Raw genomic sequence first — 17,866 nt, forward strand, 5'->3', positions numbered from 1 at the left:
TGTTTAAATGGGATCTGATTTGTATTGTGCCAAGTACCATTAATGGCAATGATGTAGGCTTTGAAATGAAATTATGACTACAAAATATATGTGGCATATTTTCTATGCCAATTAAAAAATATGCCTGGGGAACTTTCTTTCTTTCTTTTTTTTTAATTCCACAGATCCTGCTAAAATCTAAGAATCGTGTAGACTGATTTAGCTTTTTTTTCTTTGCATGCATATCATGTTTATACCACTCAACTTTTGAACATCAGATAGTTTTAACTCACATTTTATTTGTAATAATAATTATAACAATCATAATGGCAGCTCACACTTACAGAATTCTTACTAGATGCCAAGCTATGTGTCAAGTGGTTTATATGAGTTATTCTTTTACTCTACTTTAAAATCTCCATAGCCTAGCTGTTCTGTTTAATATGAACATATGGAAAATCTTAATGCTTAGTTGATAAAACACACACACACACACACACGCACGAGCACACACATTAAACCACTGTGAGGAAAAGAAACAAGAACAGTCTTAAAAAACAACAACCCTGAAGCCATGTGACAGATTTAGCAAATTCTTTTTATTTACATAGAAATGTGTACACATACTTTCTCTGTACACAGAAAATTCTAAGTTTATATACATAGATGGTTCCCACATATTTTACAATAAATAGTATTTTAATCTTGTTTCTACGTGAAAATAAAAAGAGGTCTCAAAATATTTCACACCAACCACAAAATTACAAAAGCGCCCGATGAACTCAGAGCAAAAATTTCAAGCCTGTACTACCACACACTAAGTCTAGTACAATTTTTACAAAAGACAAAAACCAAACACTGTGCGGATATCACCAAGAAAAGGAAAGGAATGGAGATGCAAAATAGAGATGAGTGCTGCTGGCTTTTTGAACAATGTAGTAAGAGCATTTTTGTTGGTTAGGACTGGTCTTCCTTTAGTCCTCAATTTAATGTTTTACTTTAACTGATATTTTTCAGGTAAGAAGGGGGAAACAAGTTAACGTCTATCGTAAAAAAGAGTAACCATTCCATGAGTCTTACAGGTTCTAGAAACCTTTGTACTGGTCAGCCAGACTGTCTTTCTGTGCTAATTCAAAGACCATCCAGTTCTATGACACAGGATGACCGTCGACCCCCTCAGAGAAGATGAGGAGGACAGGGTTGTGAAGCAACATTATTAGGAAGTCATCTCAAAAGACTGGTGAATCATGCATCTTGGTTATTAACACTTAATAATAATTAGCAATGTTTAAATATACTCTTTATTTCCACAATTTGATCCCTCATGTAAATAATTAAATGCAAGGAGAACTTAATCTAAGAGGCTAGAAATAATGAATATATCATCCCAGGATTTCCTCCTTCCAATTCCAATTTCTTTCCCATTCTAGCCTAGGAAACAATCACTTTCTCTCAATTCAAGAGTTGTTCTACACCTGTATATAAAAACCATACTACCAAATGAATAGAATGAGGTTAAAGGGTGAATACAGATTTATGATATCTTTGACCACCTCACAGTACTGAATTTGACAAAACAATCTAAAAACGTCCTGATCGTCATTATTGTTGAACTGACTTACAATATATCCAGATTTGCTTTCTTAATACACTAATGTTACTACCTGCATGAGAATCCTGAGGCTGGTGACCAAACCAGGGCTAAGTGTTTAAATCCCACTCCACTCAATCACTGTGGCACTGTAACTGCACACATGAGTTTTGAAACAAATTTTACCCCTTCATGTCTCATATCAGTGACAGCACAGATGTGGGAGAAAAGACAGCAATAAAAAAAGAATTCAGTGTCAGAAATGCGATTCATCTACCCAATACAATCTTTTCAGTTGCTTTACTGCATCTGCTATTTTTAAGGTAATCTTCCAAAACATACTTCAAAGGCAGGCTCACTTCAAGAGCAATGTTTATCACATGCATAATTCGGTTCTTTCCTGTTACATGTTGCTACCATCGACTCTTAGAGAAACAACAATACCTGGAGGACTTAGCCATCCTATGTGAGAGCGATGGCTTCATACACAGTTTTACTCTTTAGATTCAGGTACTTATGATCGAAACAAACACAATTCACATTTAAAGATGTTTCTTTTTAAGTTTGAAAACCTTATAGGGAATGAAGGTTCACTGCCAGAAACAAAAGGGATCCCTTACCACGAAGAGCTGGGCTTGGTTCTTGGTCATTCTAATTGAATATATATTTGTCCTTCCTTTCTATTGGCTGTAGAAAGATTCAGCCAGAAGATAAGTATGGAGTCTCACTATGGTAATTGTAGTCAGGACAGACCTTTTGCACAAGTTTATAATCAACACTGTAAAAGGCAATGTAGATGCAAATGACCTTGAAGGGCTTGGAACACAACCAGGAAACGTGGCTCTGAGTCTGCTCCTGGTAGCAGATCTTGGACGGGTCGAAGTTGCACAGGGCAGTCTTCTTCGCCCGATCTGTTTTTTCATACTCAATGCGACAATTAAAAGATTTGGATTCCTTGGTCTCCAAGGTAGACTGTGGGGAAACTTCAAATTCCACCACTTTGGAGGGGGGTACCAAACTCACTGAAACATTGCCCAGGCCTGTGGAATTATGTCGGAAATAAACACTGAAGGTTCCATTTCCATGGTCAACGATCTTCCCCGTGATAAGGAGGTTGAGCTTAACAGTTTTAATGTTGGAATGGAAGTCGCCCCATCCAAACATTTTCTTAAATTTTCCCGTTTTCACTATTGGCCTCCGTTTAGTTCTTGCCAAGGGCTCCTGAACCTCCGTGATATTGGCCAGCCAATCCCAAAAGTTCTCCAAGCTGTCCGCATACGCCAAGTGTCCGGGCTTGGGGACTGGAGACTGTTTAACAAACAGACGCAGAGGATTGATGATCCTTGAGTGTACCACGTTTCCCACCAGTGTCCCGGCAGCATCTTTGTCTTCCCAATCCAGCCCTTCTGTGGCATGCACCACCTTTTTACTGTCACAAAATAGCTGTTCGAAAAGAAGAAAGAGAAACACACTTTAGGTTAGGCTTTGAGTGCCTTTTCTTTTTTTTTTTTTTTGCGGTACGTGGGCATCTCATTGTTGTGGCCTCTCCCGTTGTGGAGCACAGGCTCCGGACGCGCAGGCTCAGCGGCCATGGCTCACGGGCCTAGCCGCTCCGTGGCATGTGGGATCTTCCCACATGTGTGGGAACCCGTGTCCCCTGCATCGGCAGGCGTACTCTCAACCACTGCGCCACTAGGGAAGCCCCACCAGGTTAATTCTTGTAATTTATTTCAGTTCCTGCTAGATAGCATTTCACACACACAGCTGGGCTCCACAGTGTAACAAGATGACCATTTAATTCAAGCAATGTAAATCCATGAGTACGAAAACGGAAATGATGAGATCAAGAAGAGAGTACAGTTGGCTCTTTGTATCTGCAGGTTCTGAATCCAGTGGATTCGACCAACACTGAATTAAGTTAAAAACAAATGAAAACCCCCTCCAATACTCCCGCCCCCAACCAGAGATTTCCAAAAAGCAAAACTTGAATTTGTCATACTCTGGCAAGTATTTACATTGTATTAGGTATTATAAGTAATCTAGAGATGATTTAAAATACACAGGAGGATGTGCATAGGTTACATGCAAATACTAAACTATTTTATGTAAGCGACTTAAACATCCCTGGATTTTGGTATCCAAGGGGATCCTGAAACCGATCCCCCATGGATATCAAGGGTTGATTGTATTTCATTTTAATGGGTTGATGTGGTTTTAGTCTCTGTTCCCTAATCTTTACAATTCTATCTTCCCAGACTGGGGGAAATAGTATATTTTGGTCTCTTATTTCATAAAAACATTAAATTTGTAAGATCTTTTTTTTTCAGGTAGAAAACAACTCCAGAATGCTGAGGTTTCTATCATGGAGCTAGAAACCACCTGAATATAAGATATTGATAAGACTCTTAAAATATTTTTGCAGGTACTAAGGGTATTATTGTATTCAAAGCTTATGTCATATAATTTCATAATTTCTGATATAATTTGACTTCAAATTCTGTAACGAAAAGTAGTGTGAATAGGAAGTTCTACAAAAGTTTTAGTTGAAAAAATATAATTTCAAATTTAGCTGCCTTTATAGAAACAGAAGTAAATTGGAAATGTACATTTTGAATTAATTAATAGACCTATAGTTGATAAATTAAATTTTGTTACAACTGAATAATACCCTGAAAGATAGGATTGCCAGGAAAGAGTCATGTGCATGTGTTTTATGGATTCCACAGTATTTTGACTCAAATCATACCCACTGAAACATAGCACTTTATTTGCATTTGATTTTTCTTATTCTTTTTGTAGTGTAAGAGTCCTCATGATTTCTAAAAATCACTTAGCTAAGTCAATATGAATTTTGAGGGACAGAATCATAATATATGAATCTGTTGCCTGGCGTGAATATTTACGGATGAGTTATAAAGTCTGGAAAATAGAGGCTTCTAGTGGAAACACAGAGAGCCTCTTATCTCGAATGGCACAAAGCACTCTGGTAATGATTCTCTGGAAAAGTGTCAGCAAGATGAAAAGGATGAGAAAGAAGTGGGGCTGTGTTTATGTAGTTTCCCCAACCATTTCAAACTTGGCAAAGCACCTGGTAAAACCAGTCTCAGGTTGTTACAAAAATTATTGCTTTCAATACAATTTTGAAAAAAAAAAAACCTTGAATTATTAATATTGCACCTGACTACATGGTAGAGTTTAATAATATGAGGTTACATTTTATATATTCATAAAAGTTTTAATAGAGTTTTGTGAGAAGTGTTTTCATCTATAGCTTGTACCCAAACACTTTAGAGGAGGAGTCCAAGGACTTAAATATATGTGTAGATTTTTCCTTTTTTTGCTTTGGTGGGGAGGGAGCACATAATAATGTTTTGGTCCCTTTGATTAATTTCCCGAAGGCTTTCCCCCACTCAGGTCTGGTATTTTTAGAAATTCTTTTCTCTTTACTTAAATTACAGAGGTTTGTCAGACTGCATGCTGCATGTTCTTACTGTTTTGGAAACCTAAGTCCGTACTACCTCTTCTTAGGGGCTTACACATCCTGAGTTGATGCTTCTTTCTCTCTCCTGGCGTTAAAGGGCTGGCATATTCACCAGGAAAAGAGGTATCATTGCTCAGGATTTCTGGCTCAAAATACTCTGGGTATTTCTGATACTGTAACTAGCTTTCTGTCTTTGAACACTCTTAATTATAATGTGCACAAAACCTCATTCAGATCAACTGGTCATACAGCTCATGAAGGTCAGTACAGGCTCCAGATATGACTTGAGTTTCCTGGGAACTGATGCAACCTGGTCCAAGTGACTTGTCCTGTTCTCTCTCCAGGGAGACATTCAAGGACACATGGGCAGATAAGAAACCCCTTGCTGATCAAGGTCCAATTTCTCTTTTCTCTGATTATGACTCTTGCTGTCTATTACCTATTGTTTTGCCTGTTTCCAGTATTTCACGAGATGTGCCTTGCTTGGTCATTGCTGACAGTCACAACTACCGTTCCTGAGAATCACTGGTACTCAAGCTTCTCTTTACTTCCTGATCTCAACTCCCCTATTTGTACAACTTCCTCACTTCTTCCCTCGCTCCTGCCTTTCATTCTCTCTTTCATAGGGTAAATTTCCCTTTAGCTTGCTTTTTCAAAAAACGCCCCCAAATCTTAATTCTTACTTTTACACACCATGCTCCTGATGAATACTTTATTAGCAGAATTAAGATCCATTTTCCGTTCAAAAAATTTTTTTCACTTACAAGTATGACAACACTCTTCACTACCAGGAGAAACATGCTCTTTTTTAAAAAAATGTTTGTTTTACATTACACATTTTCCTGAGTTTTTTCTGCCTGGATCATTTTTCTTGATTTAGTCCTTTGCCTTATTTTTCTCCTTCCTTTTCTGTTATTGAAAACCTACCAACATTGAACCCATTGTTCAACAAGAAGTCTTCAATCACGTAGAGTCTCAAGTTAACTGGTATTAGCGTATTTTAGAATACATGATGGGCCCCCTTATGAGATAGACATTATGAGATCCTTCTTTTATCTCTTGGACTTCTGATGTGATGGTTCTGAGATTAGTCAATAATAATTACTCAGAAAGTCATTTATTGACTTTTAAAAAAACTGAAGATTTTCTTTGTAGTAACATGGTATAGCAACTTGACCCAAACATATGTGACTCATCCTAAAGAAATATGAGTGTAAAAAAAAAAACCTAAGCTTATCAAAAGGATACATTAGATATGATTATTTGCTTTTAGAAAGGCTTTTCAATTCTTCAGGAAAGATTCTCCAGATGAGAATTTAAAATGAAATTTGATTCCTAAAAAATATATTCTAACACAATACTCTTCAGGTTCAAACCTGCTCGAGGAGCCCTTGATTTTAAGGTTGGCCTATATAAAAATAATCAAATTTAACTATTAAGCACAGATCTATAATTGTTCTCTGTTCCAGTGAAAACCAGTCACTGACAGTTCCTTAGACAAAAAAAGTAGATGGATGTATCTTTTAGTTTTTTTGCTTTGCCCTAGACCATCACAGTTGTCACTTGCTTTGATAACATTAAACAAGGTGAGAAAAGCTGTGTATAACTTCATCTGTTTTTTACTCTAAAATGCATGGACGGTTCTTACAAGTACTGATTTCCAAATCTAAACCCAAATTTTAAAAAAACTTTTGGATGATGATGTATTGGTAGAAGAGTATAATTAAAAGGGTAAATATATTTCTAGTTGTCTTAAAAAGCCAACAATTGTACCTCCTCTCCCAACTTCCTCTCCCTTTGGTGTAACTTGTTCAGCCTTCTCTCTGGAATATTTTCTTAAAGGCATGCATCACGGCTGAGAGGGCACCCTCTCCTAAACAGGTCTACAAAGACAGTTGTGAGACCAAAGTCCCCAGGGCTCATGCTTCACCTCAAAAGACCTAACCGGGGATGACTGGGGTTTGGATCAACCACAACCCTGCCTGCACTCATCCACAGACTCCCAATATGAAAGCAGCATGGTGGAAAAAGCATAGGGTTTGGTGCCTGATGACCTCATCACCCCCTTAGCTTGAAGTATTTGATGTGAGCCCCAATTTTCTCACCTTTATGTCCTTTGCCGGTTGATTGTAAGGACTAAATAAAAGAATGGATGGAGACTTCCCTGGTGGTCCAGTGGTAAAGAATCGGCCTTCCGCTGCAGGGGATGCAGGTTCCGTCCCTGGTTGGGGAACTAGGATCCCACATGATGCGGGGCAACTAAGCCCTTGTGCCACAACTACTGAGCTTGCGTGCCTCAATGAGAGAGCCCGCGTGCCGCAAACTACAAGAGCCCGTGCTGTAAGGAAAGATTCTGCAGGCCTCAACAAAGATCCCACGTGCTGCAACTAAGACCTGACACAGCCCCCCAAAAAGAAAAAGAATGGCTAGAAATTACTGAGCCCAATCTCTTGCAAAAGGCATTCAGTGACTGCTGGCTCTTACGTGGTCCAAAGTGTAGTCCCATGCCTCCTATCCAAGAATTGTTTTCAAAGGATTTTATGGATTCTCCGGTCTCCAGGAAACTGATTAGTGGTTAATCAAGCAACTTGTTCAGTGCCATATGATACATTAACGAGTAGAAATTGACTTTCTCAACCCCAGAGCATCAGTCAAATGCTGCCTCGTGTTTCCAGTCTCGCTGACATCTGAGTCATATCCATATCACAGGGACAGGTGAGCTGTTTTTGCCAACAAAATGTGTTTGTGGATCTTTTATTCCAACCTACGAAATGAGTCAGCAAAGGATCTGAAAGTACAATGTGTCTGGCAGGTGCCCTCATTCCTATATAGACAATTTCGGTGATATAGCCTGCTGGGAGAGGACCGTAGGTGGTTCTGAGCCTGTTGGCAAACCACTCTGTCCAAGGCAAGGTTGTTAGATGTTATCTGCAAAACACAAGGCTGTATCCCCCATTACTTTTGTACTTGCTGGGGCTTCCTATGCTAATATCAGTATCACTGCTATCTTTGGTCCCACCATATTACAATAATAATGCAAAAACATTTAACGGCATGCACAAAATGGAGTTTAAAAAAGGGAGAAAAAGAGGAATTGCTGTGTTTTATCTGTTTGAACATTCCCTGATTTCAACACATTTATCAAAGCTTAAGTAATTTACGTCTTGGCAGGGTGTATCAATTTCACAAAGCACACACATTAGCTAGATACAATGATATCATATTAGCTTTTTCTGCATCTTAGAGAGGAGCTCAAAAAGATTAATAAAACCTCAAACCCTCATCAATTAAATGAAGCAGGTGGAAGGAAGGAAATAGAGGCAGAAGACTGTATTTCATTTCAGTTCTTTTGTTTTTAGGGGGGAAAAGGAGCTGACAAGTTCAAATCATTCATAACAGGCTGGAGTTGAATTTCACTGATAATTAAATGCATTGTTTCCCAAGAGGCAGAGAGGGTACAATGAATTTTATAGTAGCAGATGTGAGAACTGTCACGAATTATGGAAATAATTTATAAACTAAAAAGCATCTCCCTTTGCAAATACTATACCAGAAGATCTTTTTTTTCAACCGTATTTGTTATGTATTTTTCAATAAACATTTTATTTTAGAATAGTTTTAGTTTACAGAAAAGTTGTGTGGTACAAAGAGTTACCAAATACCCTGTACCCAGTTTCCTATATTGTTAACATCTTACACTTGTCACAACTAATGAACCAATGCTTATACCTTATTATTAACTAAAGTCCATACTTTATTCAGATTTCCTTAGTTTTTCCTTAATGTCCTTTATCTGCTCCAGGATGCCATCTAGGGTCCCACATGACATTTGGTCATCATGAATTTTTAGGCTTGTCTTGGCTGTGACCATTTCTTGGTCGTTCCTTGTTTTTGATGACCTTGAATGTTGCAGAGAGCACTGGTTAGGCATTTTGTAGAAGGCCTTTCAATTAGAGTTTGTCTGATGTTTTTCTCATGATTAGACTGGGCCTTGGGGAGGAAGAATACAGAAGTAAGGTGCCGTTTTCATTACTTCATCTCAAGGGTACATGCTAGCAGCGTGACTTAATCACTGTTGATGTTAATCTCTGGCTTAGGTAGGGAAGGTTTTTTTTTTAAGTTTTGCTTTCAGAATTTTCACAAGGCTTGTACATTTTTGTTATTATAAGCTTAGTTTAATTTACATTTAATTCAGTGGCACTTGGTTTAGGATTGATTTCTTTTCAATGTCAGGAACTCTCAAGCATTTCAATTTATAACCCTTTACCACATCACTGAATTATCTCAAATAACGTCAGAGTTGTTTAGGAAATCCTACACTATTCATAAATTATTCTGGCGCTCTTATGTGCTATAAGTATGTCTGTCATCATCAGTTATTATTATTGCTATTTTATTTAGTATTTATTTCTTAAAAATGGGGCCTATTTTGTTAATTGATAGTTCAATAAAGAAGAGCTTAGTCTATAAATATCTCACATGGAGTTGGAATTACTTAACATATTAGATTCAAACGTCCCTTTTCTCAGTTTTGGAGCTCCATCGTACTTGACTCTATACATCCAATGAGTCAGTATCAACATTTATGTGGGGCTTTCTTTGCAGGTCTGTTTACCAAGGGGAATGGAGCTAAGGAAAGAGAGCCTCCCAAAGCAGAGTTCTACATTCATAGTAAGCTGGGTGCTGCAGGACCATGACCACTACTCGCTTTCCCTTGGCATCTGAGACAGTCAGACCTCTGCCGTAATTATGGGATAACCATCTTCTATATGTCCCTCATTGTGATAGCTTTGCTTCTTCCCTGTCGCTGCATGTGGGGATGGGTCCTAAACTGTGGGGGGCAGGGGAAGAAGAGGGGGAGGAGATTTGTCTACACCCATGAGTAATAGAAAGGAAATGAGGGCATTTAAAATGTGAGCTTCTGGGGTTCAAATTCCATTCAATGTATAGCATACCATTATCAGTTCAAGTAGCTCTGTCCTAACAGGTATTATTTTTTATTTATTATTTGAAGAAACACCTGTGGATGAAATATCAAGACCAGCCTTGCTGTCCAGTCTGGGGTTTAGCAATTCTAATTGACACGTTTATTTAGCCCCTATCGACTCTTCACGTACACAGCACCAGGAAGTTGAAGGAGATGCTTCAATTTCCTAAGTAGTTGAAGCATAGCTCTTCAAGCTCACTGCTTCGAAATACAGCTCAAGAGACTGGATGAACTTAACACACCTTGTTTAAGGGAGTGGGAAACCTCAAATGGTTTAGAAATATTCCCACTTTATTTTTGCAGGAGTAAGTTTATGGCTCCACTGATTTTTATCTTTGCCTGCCATCCTATGAGCGCTACGGTACTCCCACATGGCACTTGCAAATTATTGGACGGAGAGAAAAAGTGAGTGTCCCAATCAAGTCTGTGCATTGCAGAAAAGAATCTGTTGGCACATCCTCCAGTGGCTGAACTTCCGTAAGTAAAAGATTGTTCTAAGAGTGAAGGAATGAATGAAAGAAGCAGGGGCGATGAACCCAATCAGAACAGGTAAAAACCAAAGCAGGAAAAAGCAAGCAATGGAAACAGTAATGCTTTGATTTCCTGGAAGGAGTTGGAGTCAGGAGCCCTGGGATGGAACATTGGTACTGTCACTTAGGTCCCATCACCTTGTGCAAGCCATGTGCCCTCCTGAGCCTGCCCTAAATGGTGAAAATGAAAGGTTGGAGTTGCACTTCAAGGAGACGAAGGAGGCTCTGAGGTAGGAAGTGAGCTAGAGTGAGGTGAGTCCTGGGGCAGGAACACCTGTAAGGAGGTGAGTTCTGTAGTCCAGGGAAGAAGTGCGGAGGCCGGGAACCTTGGTCACAAATGCATGTGTTCATTTATTTTCTTTCTTTTTCTTTTTTTTTTGCGGTACGCGGGCCTCTCACTGTTGTGGCCTCTCCCGCTGCGGAGCACAGGCTCCGGACGCACAGGCTCAGCAGCCATGGCTCACGGGCCCAGCCGCTCCGCGGCATGTGGGATCTTCCCGGACCGGGGCACGAACCCGTGTCCCCTGCATCGGCAGGTGGACCCTCAACCACTGTGCCACCAGGGAAGCCCTATTTTCATTTTTTAAAAAATTAAATTATAGTTGATTTGTAATACTGTGTTAGTTTCAGGTATACAGCAAAGTGATTCAGTTATATATATATATATATATACATACACATATATACATATATATACATATTATTTTTCAGATTCTTTTCCATTATAGGTTTATTACAAGATATTGAATATGGTTCCCTGTACTATACAGTAAGACCTTGTTGTTTATCTATTTTACATATAGTAGTGTGTATCTGTTAACCCCAAGCTCTTAATTTATCCCTCTCCCTGTTCCTCTTTGGTAACCATAAGTTTGTTTTCTATGTTTGTGAGTCTGTGTTGTAAATAAGTTCATTTGTGTCATATTTTAGATTCCACATGTAAGCGATATCATACGATATTTGTCTTTCTCTGTCTGACTTCACTTAGTGTGGTAATATCTAGGCCCATCTATGTTGCTGCAAATGGCATTATTTCATTTTTTATGCCTGAGTAGTATTCCATTGCATATATGTACCACATCTTCTTTATCCATTCATCTGTTGATGGACATTTAGGTTGTTGCAATGTCTTGGCCATTATAAATAGTCCTGCAATGAACATTGGGGTGCATGTACCTTTTGAATGCATTCATTTTAAATCACTGATTCAACATGTATCTATCAAATGCCTTCCAGGTTCAGCACCTGTGCTCTGGGCACTGGGAACACACTGCTAAACAGGGCAGATGCAGTGCCTGTCTTCATGCGATTTGCAGAAGATTAGGGAAAAGGAACATTACATATATAATCATAAATAACATCCCACTGATGAATAGTTGTCATAAGGGCCTGAAAATATATGTATATATGTCTATATCTATCTATCTATCATCTATCTATGAACAGAGAGATATATCAGGCAGGGAGCACTAGTCCTAATAAAAGGAGGCAACGGGCAGGGGGTGAACAGAATTGAGAAATTAATATCTTTATTCTTTATAGAGAAATGAAACCCAAGATATACTAGTTGATTGTTGAAAATGAATGGATCAGTGACAAGAAAATGAATCAATCTTGGTATTTATATTTCTTTTCATCTTGTTCCAAATCGTATATTGATTTGTTTATAATTATTATTTTTTTTGCGGTACGCGGGCCTCTCACTGTTGTGGCCTCTCCCATTGCAGAGCACAGGTTCCAGACGCGCAGGCTCAGCGGCCATGGCTCATGGGCCCAGCCGCTCCACGGCATGTGGGATCTTCCCGGACTGGAGCACGAACCCGTGTCCCCTGCATCGGCAGGCAGACTCTCAACCACTGCACCACCAGGGAAGCCCTGTTTATAATTATTAATGAGAGTGTAATAACAATGTAAGACAACAGTTATATTTTTCCTAGTGAAACACTCATTTTTAATTTTCTTTTCCAACTTTATTGAGGTATAATTGACAAATGAAATAGTAATATATTTAAATTGTAGAACACGATGATTTCATATATGCTTACATTGTGAGAGGATTCCTACCATCAAGTAATTTAAGTAACACATCCATCCCTTCACATAGCTACCTTTTTTCTTTTCTTTTTTTTGGTGAGAATCCTTAAGATAGGGTTCTTAGTAAATTTCAATTATACAATACAGTATTATCAATTACAGTCACCATGTTATATGTTAGATGCTCAGACCTTATTTATCTTATAATTTAAAGTACATGTCCATTTATTTTAACAATAAATAGGCTCCAAGTTTCAGTCAGTGCTAAATTCCTTACTTGGAGGTCTTGTGCTTGGGGGTGGCAACCTTAGCAGGCTTTGTGTTTCACCCTTAAACCTCCTAAGAGCTGTTAAAGGTAACAATAGTTATTTTTTGGGTTCTAGGACAGTCAGACCTTTGCCATAACTGTGGTGTAACACTTTTCTATTACCCTATATGATTATTACAATATATATTAATGCTTCTTGATAACGAACCAAGTATGTTCTGGGTAAATAACAATATTTTGAAATAATGTATGTTTGTCTTTATGCTTATAGGTGTGTGAAGATATGCTAACAGGCAACAAATCTGACTAATGTCTATGATTTTCACAAGAACTGATGAATGCTCTAAATGAAAGGTAGAGAGGACTTTCAAGATGATGGAGGAGTAAGACATGGAGATCACCTTTCTCATCACAATTACATCAGAAATACATCTACACGTGCAACAACTCCTACAGAACACCTACTGAACGTTAGCAGAAGACCTCAGACCTCCCAAAACGCAAGAAAGTCCCCACGTACCTGGGTAGGGCAAAAGAAAAAAAAAAGACAAAAGAATAGGGACGGGACCTGTACCAGTGGGAGGGAGGTGTGAAGGAGGAAAGGTTTACACACCCTAGGAAGCCCCTTCTTGGGCGGAGACAGCAGGTGGCGGAGGGGGGAAGCTTCGGAGCCGCGGAGGAGAGCACAGCAACAGGGGTGCGGAGGGCAAAGTGGAGAGATTCCTGCACAGAAGACCGGTGCCGACCGGCACTCACCAGCCCTAGAGGCTTGTCTGCTCACCTGCCGGGGTGGGTGGGGGTTGGGAGCTGAGGCTCGGGCTTCTGAGCTAAGATCCCAGGGAGAGGACTTGGGTTGGCGGCGTGAACACAGTCTGAAGGGGCTAGTGCACCACGGCTAGCTGGGAGGGAGTCTGGGAAAAAGTCTGGAACTGCCTAAGAGGCAAGAGACCATTGTTTCAGGGTGCACAAGGAGAGGGGATTCAGACCACTGCCTAAATGAGCTTCAGAGACAGGCGTGAGCTGCGGATATCAGTGCAGACCAAAGAGACAGGCATGAGACGCTAAGGCTGCTGCTGCAGCCACCAAGAAGCCTGTGTGCAAGCACAGCTCACTCCCCACACCTCCCCTCCCGGGAGCCTGTGCAGCCGCCACTGCCAGGGATCCAGGGACAACATCTGGGGGGAGAACACATGGCGCGCCTCAGGCTGTTGTAATATTATGCTGGCCTCTACTGCCGCAGGCTCGCCCCGCATCCATACCCCTCCCTCCCCCCCGGTCTGAGTGAGCCAGAGCCCCCTAAACAGCCACTCCTTTAACCCCCTCCTGTCTGGGCAAAGAACAGATGGCAGAGGGCGACCTACATGCAGAGGCGGGGCCAAATCCAAAGCTGAACCCCAGGAGCTGTGGGAACAATGAAGAGAAAGGGAATCTGGAATCTGGAAGCCTCAGGAGCAGCAGATTAAATCTCCACAATCAATGTGATGTACCCTGCATCTCTGGAATACCTGAATAGACAATGACTCATCCCAGAATTGAGGCAGTGGACTTTGGGACCAACTATAGATTTGGGGTTTGCTGTATATGACTGACTAGTTTCTGATTTATATGTTTGTCTTCGTTTAGATTTTAGTACTTGTCATTGGTGGATTTGTTTATTGGTTTGGTTGCTCTCTTTTTTTTTATTACTTTCATTTTTTATTTTAATAATATATTTTTAAACTTTTTATTTTAATAACTTTATTTTATTTAATTAAAAACAATTTTTTTCCCTCTCTTTTTTTTCCCTCCCTTTTCTTCTAAGCCATGTGGCTGACAGGGTCTTGGTGCTCCAGCCAGGTGTCAGGCCTGAGCCTCTGAGGTGGGAGAGTAGAGTTCAGGACACTGGAACACCAGAGACCTTGTGGCCCCACGTAATATCAATCAGCCAGAGATCTCCCAGAGATCTCTGTCTCAACGTTAAGACCCAGCTCTACCCAATGACCAGCAAGCTCCAGTGTTGGGCAAGCTATGCCAAACAACTAGCAAGACAGGAACACAAACGCACCGATTATCAGACAGGCTGCGTAAAATCATAATAAGTTCACAGACACATCAAAACACACCACTGGACTTGGTCCTGCCCACCAGAAGGACAAGATCCAGCCTCATCCAGCAGAACACAGGCACCAGTCCCCTCCACTAGGAAGCCTAGACAACCCACTGAACCAACCTTACCAACTGGGGGCAGACACCAAAAACAACGGGAACTGTGAACCTGCAGCCTGTGAAAAGGAGACCCCAAACACAGTAAGTTAAGCAAAATGGGAAGACAGAGAAACACACAGCAGATGAAGGAGCAAGGTAAAAACCCACCAGACTTAACAAATGAAGAGGAAATAGGCAGTCTACCTGAAAAAGAATTCAGAGTAATGATAGTAAAGATGATCCAAAATCTTGGAAATACAATGGAGAAAATACAAGAAACTTTTAACAAGGAAATAGAAGAACTATAGAGCAAACAACCAATGATGAACAACACAATCAATGAAATTAAAACTTCTCTAGAAGGAATTAATAGCAGAATAACTGAGGCAGAAGAATGGATAAGTGAGCTGGAAGATAAAATAGTGGAAATAACTACCGCAGAGCAGAATAAAGAAAAAAGAATGAAAAGAATTGAGGACAGAGGACAGACAGTAGAAGAAAGAACAACTACAATCCTGCAGCCTGTGGAACAAAAACCACATTCACAGAAACATAGACAAGATGAAAAGGCAGAGGGATATATACCAGATGAAGAAACAAGATAAAATCCCAGAAAAACAACTAAATGAAGTTGAGATAGGCAACCTTCCAGAAAAAGAATTCAGAATAATGATAGCGAAGATGATCCAGGACCTTGGAAAAAGAATGGAGGCAAAGTTTGAGAAGATGCAAGAATTGTTTAACAGAGACCTAGAAGAATTAAAGAACAATACAACAGAGATGAACAATACAATAACTGAAATGAAAACTACACTAGAAGGAATCAATAGCAGAATAACTGATGCAGAAGAACGGATAAGTGACCTGGAAGACAGAAAGGTGGAATTCATTGCTGTGGAACAGAATAAAGAAAAAAGAATGAAAAGAAATGAAGACAGCCTAAGAGACCTCTGGGACAACATTAAATGCAACAACATTTGCATTATAGGGGTCCCAGAAGGAGAAGAGAGAGAGAAAGGACCTGAGAAAAACATTGGAAGAGATTATAGTCGAAAACTTCCTTAACATGGGAAAGGAAATAGCCACCCAAGTCCAGGAAGCGCAGAGAGTCCTATACAGTATAAACCCAAGGAGAAACATGCCGAGACACATAGTAATAAACTTGGGACAAATTAAAGACAAAGAAAAATTACTGAAAGCAGCAAGGGAAAAATTGCAATAACATACAAGGGAACTCCCAGCTGTTAATCCATAAGGTTAACAGCTGATTTCTCAGCAGAAGCTCTACAAGCCAGAAGGGAGTGGCATGATAAAATGATGAAAGGGAAGAACCTACAACCAAGATTACTCTACCTGGCAAGAATCTCATTCAGATTCAATGGAGATATCAAAAGCTTTACAGAAAAGCAAAAGCTAAGAGAATTCAGCACCACCAAACTAGCTCTACAACAAATGCTAAAGGAACTTCTCTAAGTGGGAAACACAAGAGAAGAAAAGGAACTACAAAAAGAAACCCCAAACAATTAAGAAAATGGTAACAGGAACATACATATTGATAATTACCTTAAACACGAATGGATTAAATGCTCCAACCAAAAGAACCAGGCTTGCTGAATGGACATAAAAACAAGACCCATGTATATGCTGTCAACAAGAGACCCATTTCAGACCTAGGGACACATACAGACTGAAAGTGAGGGGATGGAAAAAGATATTCCATGCAAATGGAAATCACAAGAAAGCTGGAGTAGCAATACTCATATCAGAAATAAATACACTTTAAAATAAATAATGTTACAAGAGACAAGGAAGGACACTACATAATGATCAAGGGATTGATCCAAGAAGAAGATATAACAATTATAAATATGTATGCACCCAACATAGGAGCATCTCAATACATAAGGCAGCTTCTAACAGATCTAAAAGAGGAAATCGACAGTAACACAATAATAGTGGGGGACTTTAACACCTCATTTACACCAATGGACAGATCATCCAAAATGAAAATAAATAAGGAAACAGAAGCTTTAAATGACACAATAGACCAGATAGATTTAATTGATATTCATAAGACATTCCATCCAAAAACAGCAGATTACACTTTCTTCTAAAGTGCTCATGGAACATTCTCCAGGATAGATCACATCTTAGGTCACAAATCAAGCCTAAGTAAATTTAAGAAAACTGAAATCATATCAAGCATCTTTTCTGAACACAACACTGTGAGATTAGAAATGAATTACAGGGAAAAAAATGTAAACAACACAAACAAATGGAGACTAAACAATACGTTACTAAATAACCAAGAGATCACTGAAGAAATCAAAGAAGAAATCAAAAAATACCTAGAGAAAAAAGACAATGAAAACACAACGATCCAAAACCTATGGGATGTAAGAAAAGCACTTCTAAGAGGGAAGTTTATAGCTATACAAGCCTACCTCAAGAAACAAGAAAAATCTCAAATAAATAATTCAACCTAACACCTAAGGGAAGTAGAGAATGAAGAACAAACAAAACCCAAAGTCGGCAGAAGGAAAGAAATAAAGATCAGAGTAGAAATAAATGAAATAGATACAAAGTAAACAATAGCAAAGATCAATTAAACTAAAAGCTGGTTCTTTGAGAAGCTAAACAAAATTGATAAACCATTAGCCAGACTCATCAAGAAAAAGAAGAAGGGAACTCAAATCAATAAAATTAAAAATGAAAAAGGAGAATTTACAACAGACACCGCAGAAAGACAAAGCATCCTAGGAGACTACTACAAGCAACTCTGTGCCAATAAAATGGGCAACCTGGAAGAAAT

At 39.4% G+C, this 17,866-nt stretch overlaps 1 protein-coding gene across 1 annotated transcript in view; it reads right to left on the bottom strand.

The window, feature by feature from the left end:
• Window positions 1-1,758: 1,758 nt before the first annotated feature.
• The window catches only part of NXPH2 (neurexophilin 2), a 110,215-nt gene continuing 94,107 nt past the window's right edge, over window positions 1,759-17,866 (bottom strand). Inside the window, exon 2 of the mRNA XM_065880793.1 lies at window positions 1,759-3,013. Within this exon, the coding sequence (XP_065736865.1) occupies window positions 2,270-3,013 (744 nt within the window). The 3' untranslated portion in view covers window positions 1,759-2,269. The remainder of the gene's footprint in view (window positions 3,014-17,866) is intronic.

The sequence above is a fragment of the Phocoena phocoena genome, chromosome 7 (assembly GCF_963924675.1).
Source record: "Phocoena phocoena chromosome 7, mPhoPho1.1, whole genome shotgun sequence".
NCBI lineage: Eukaryota > Metazoa > Chordata > Mammalia > Artiodactyla > Phocoenidae > Phocoena > Phocoena phocoena.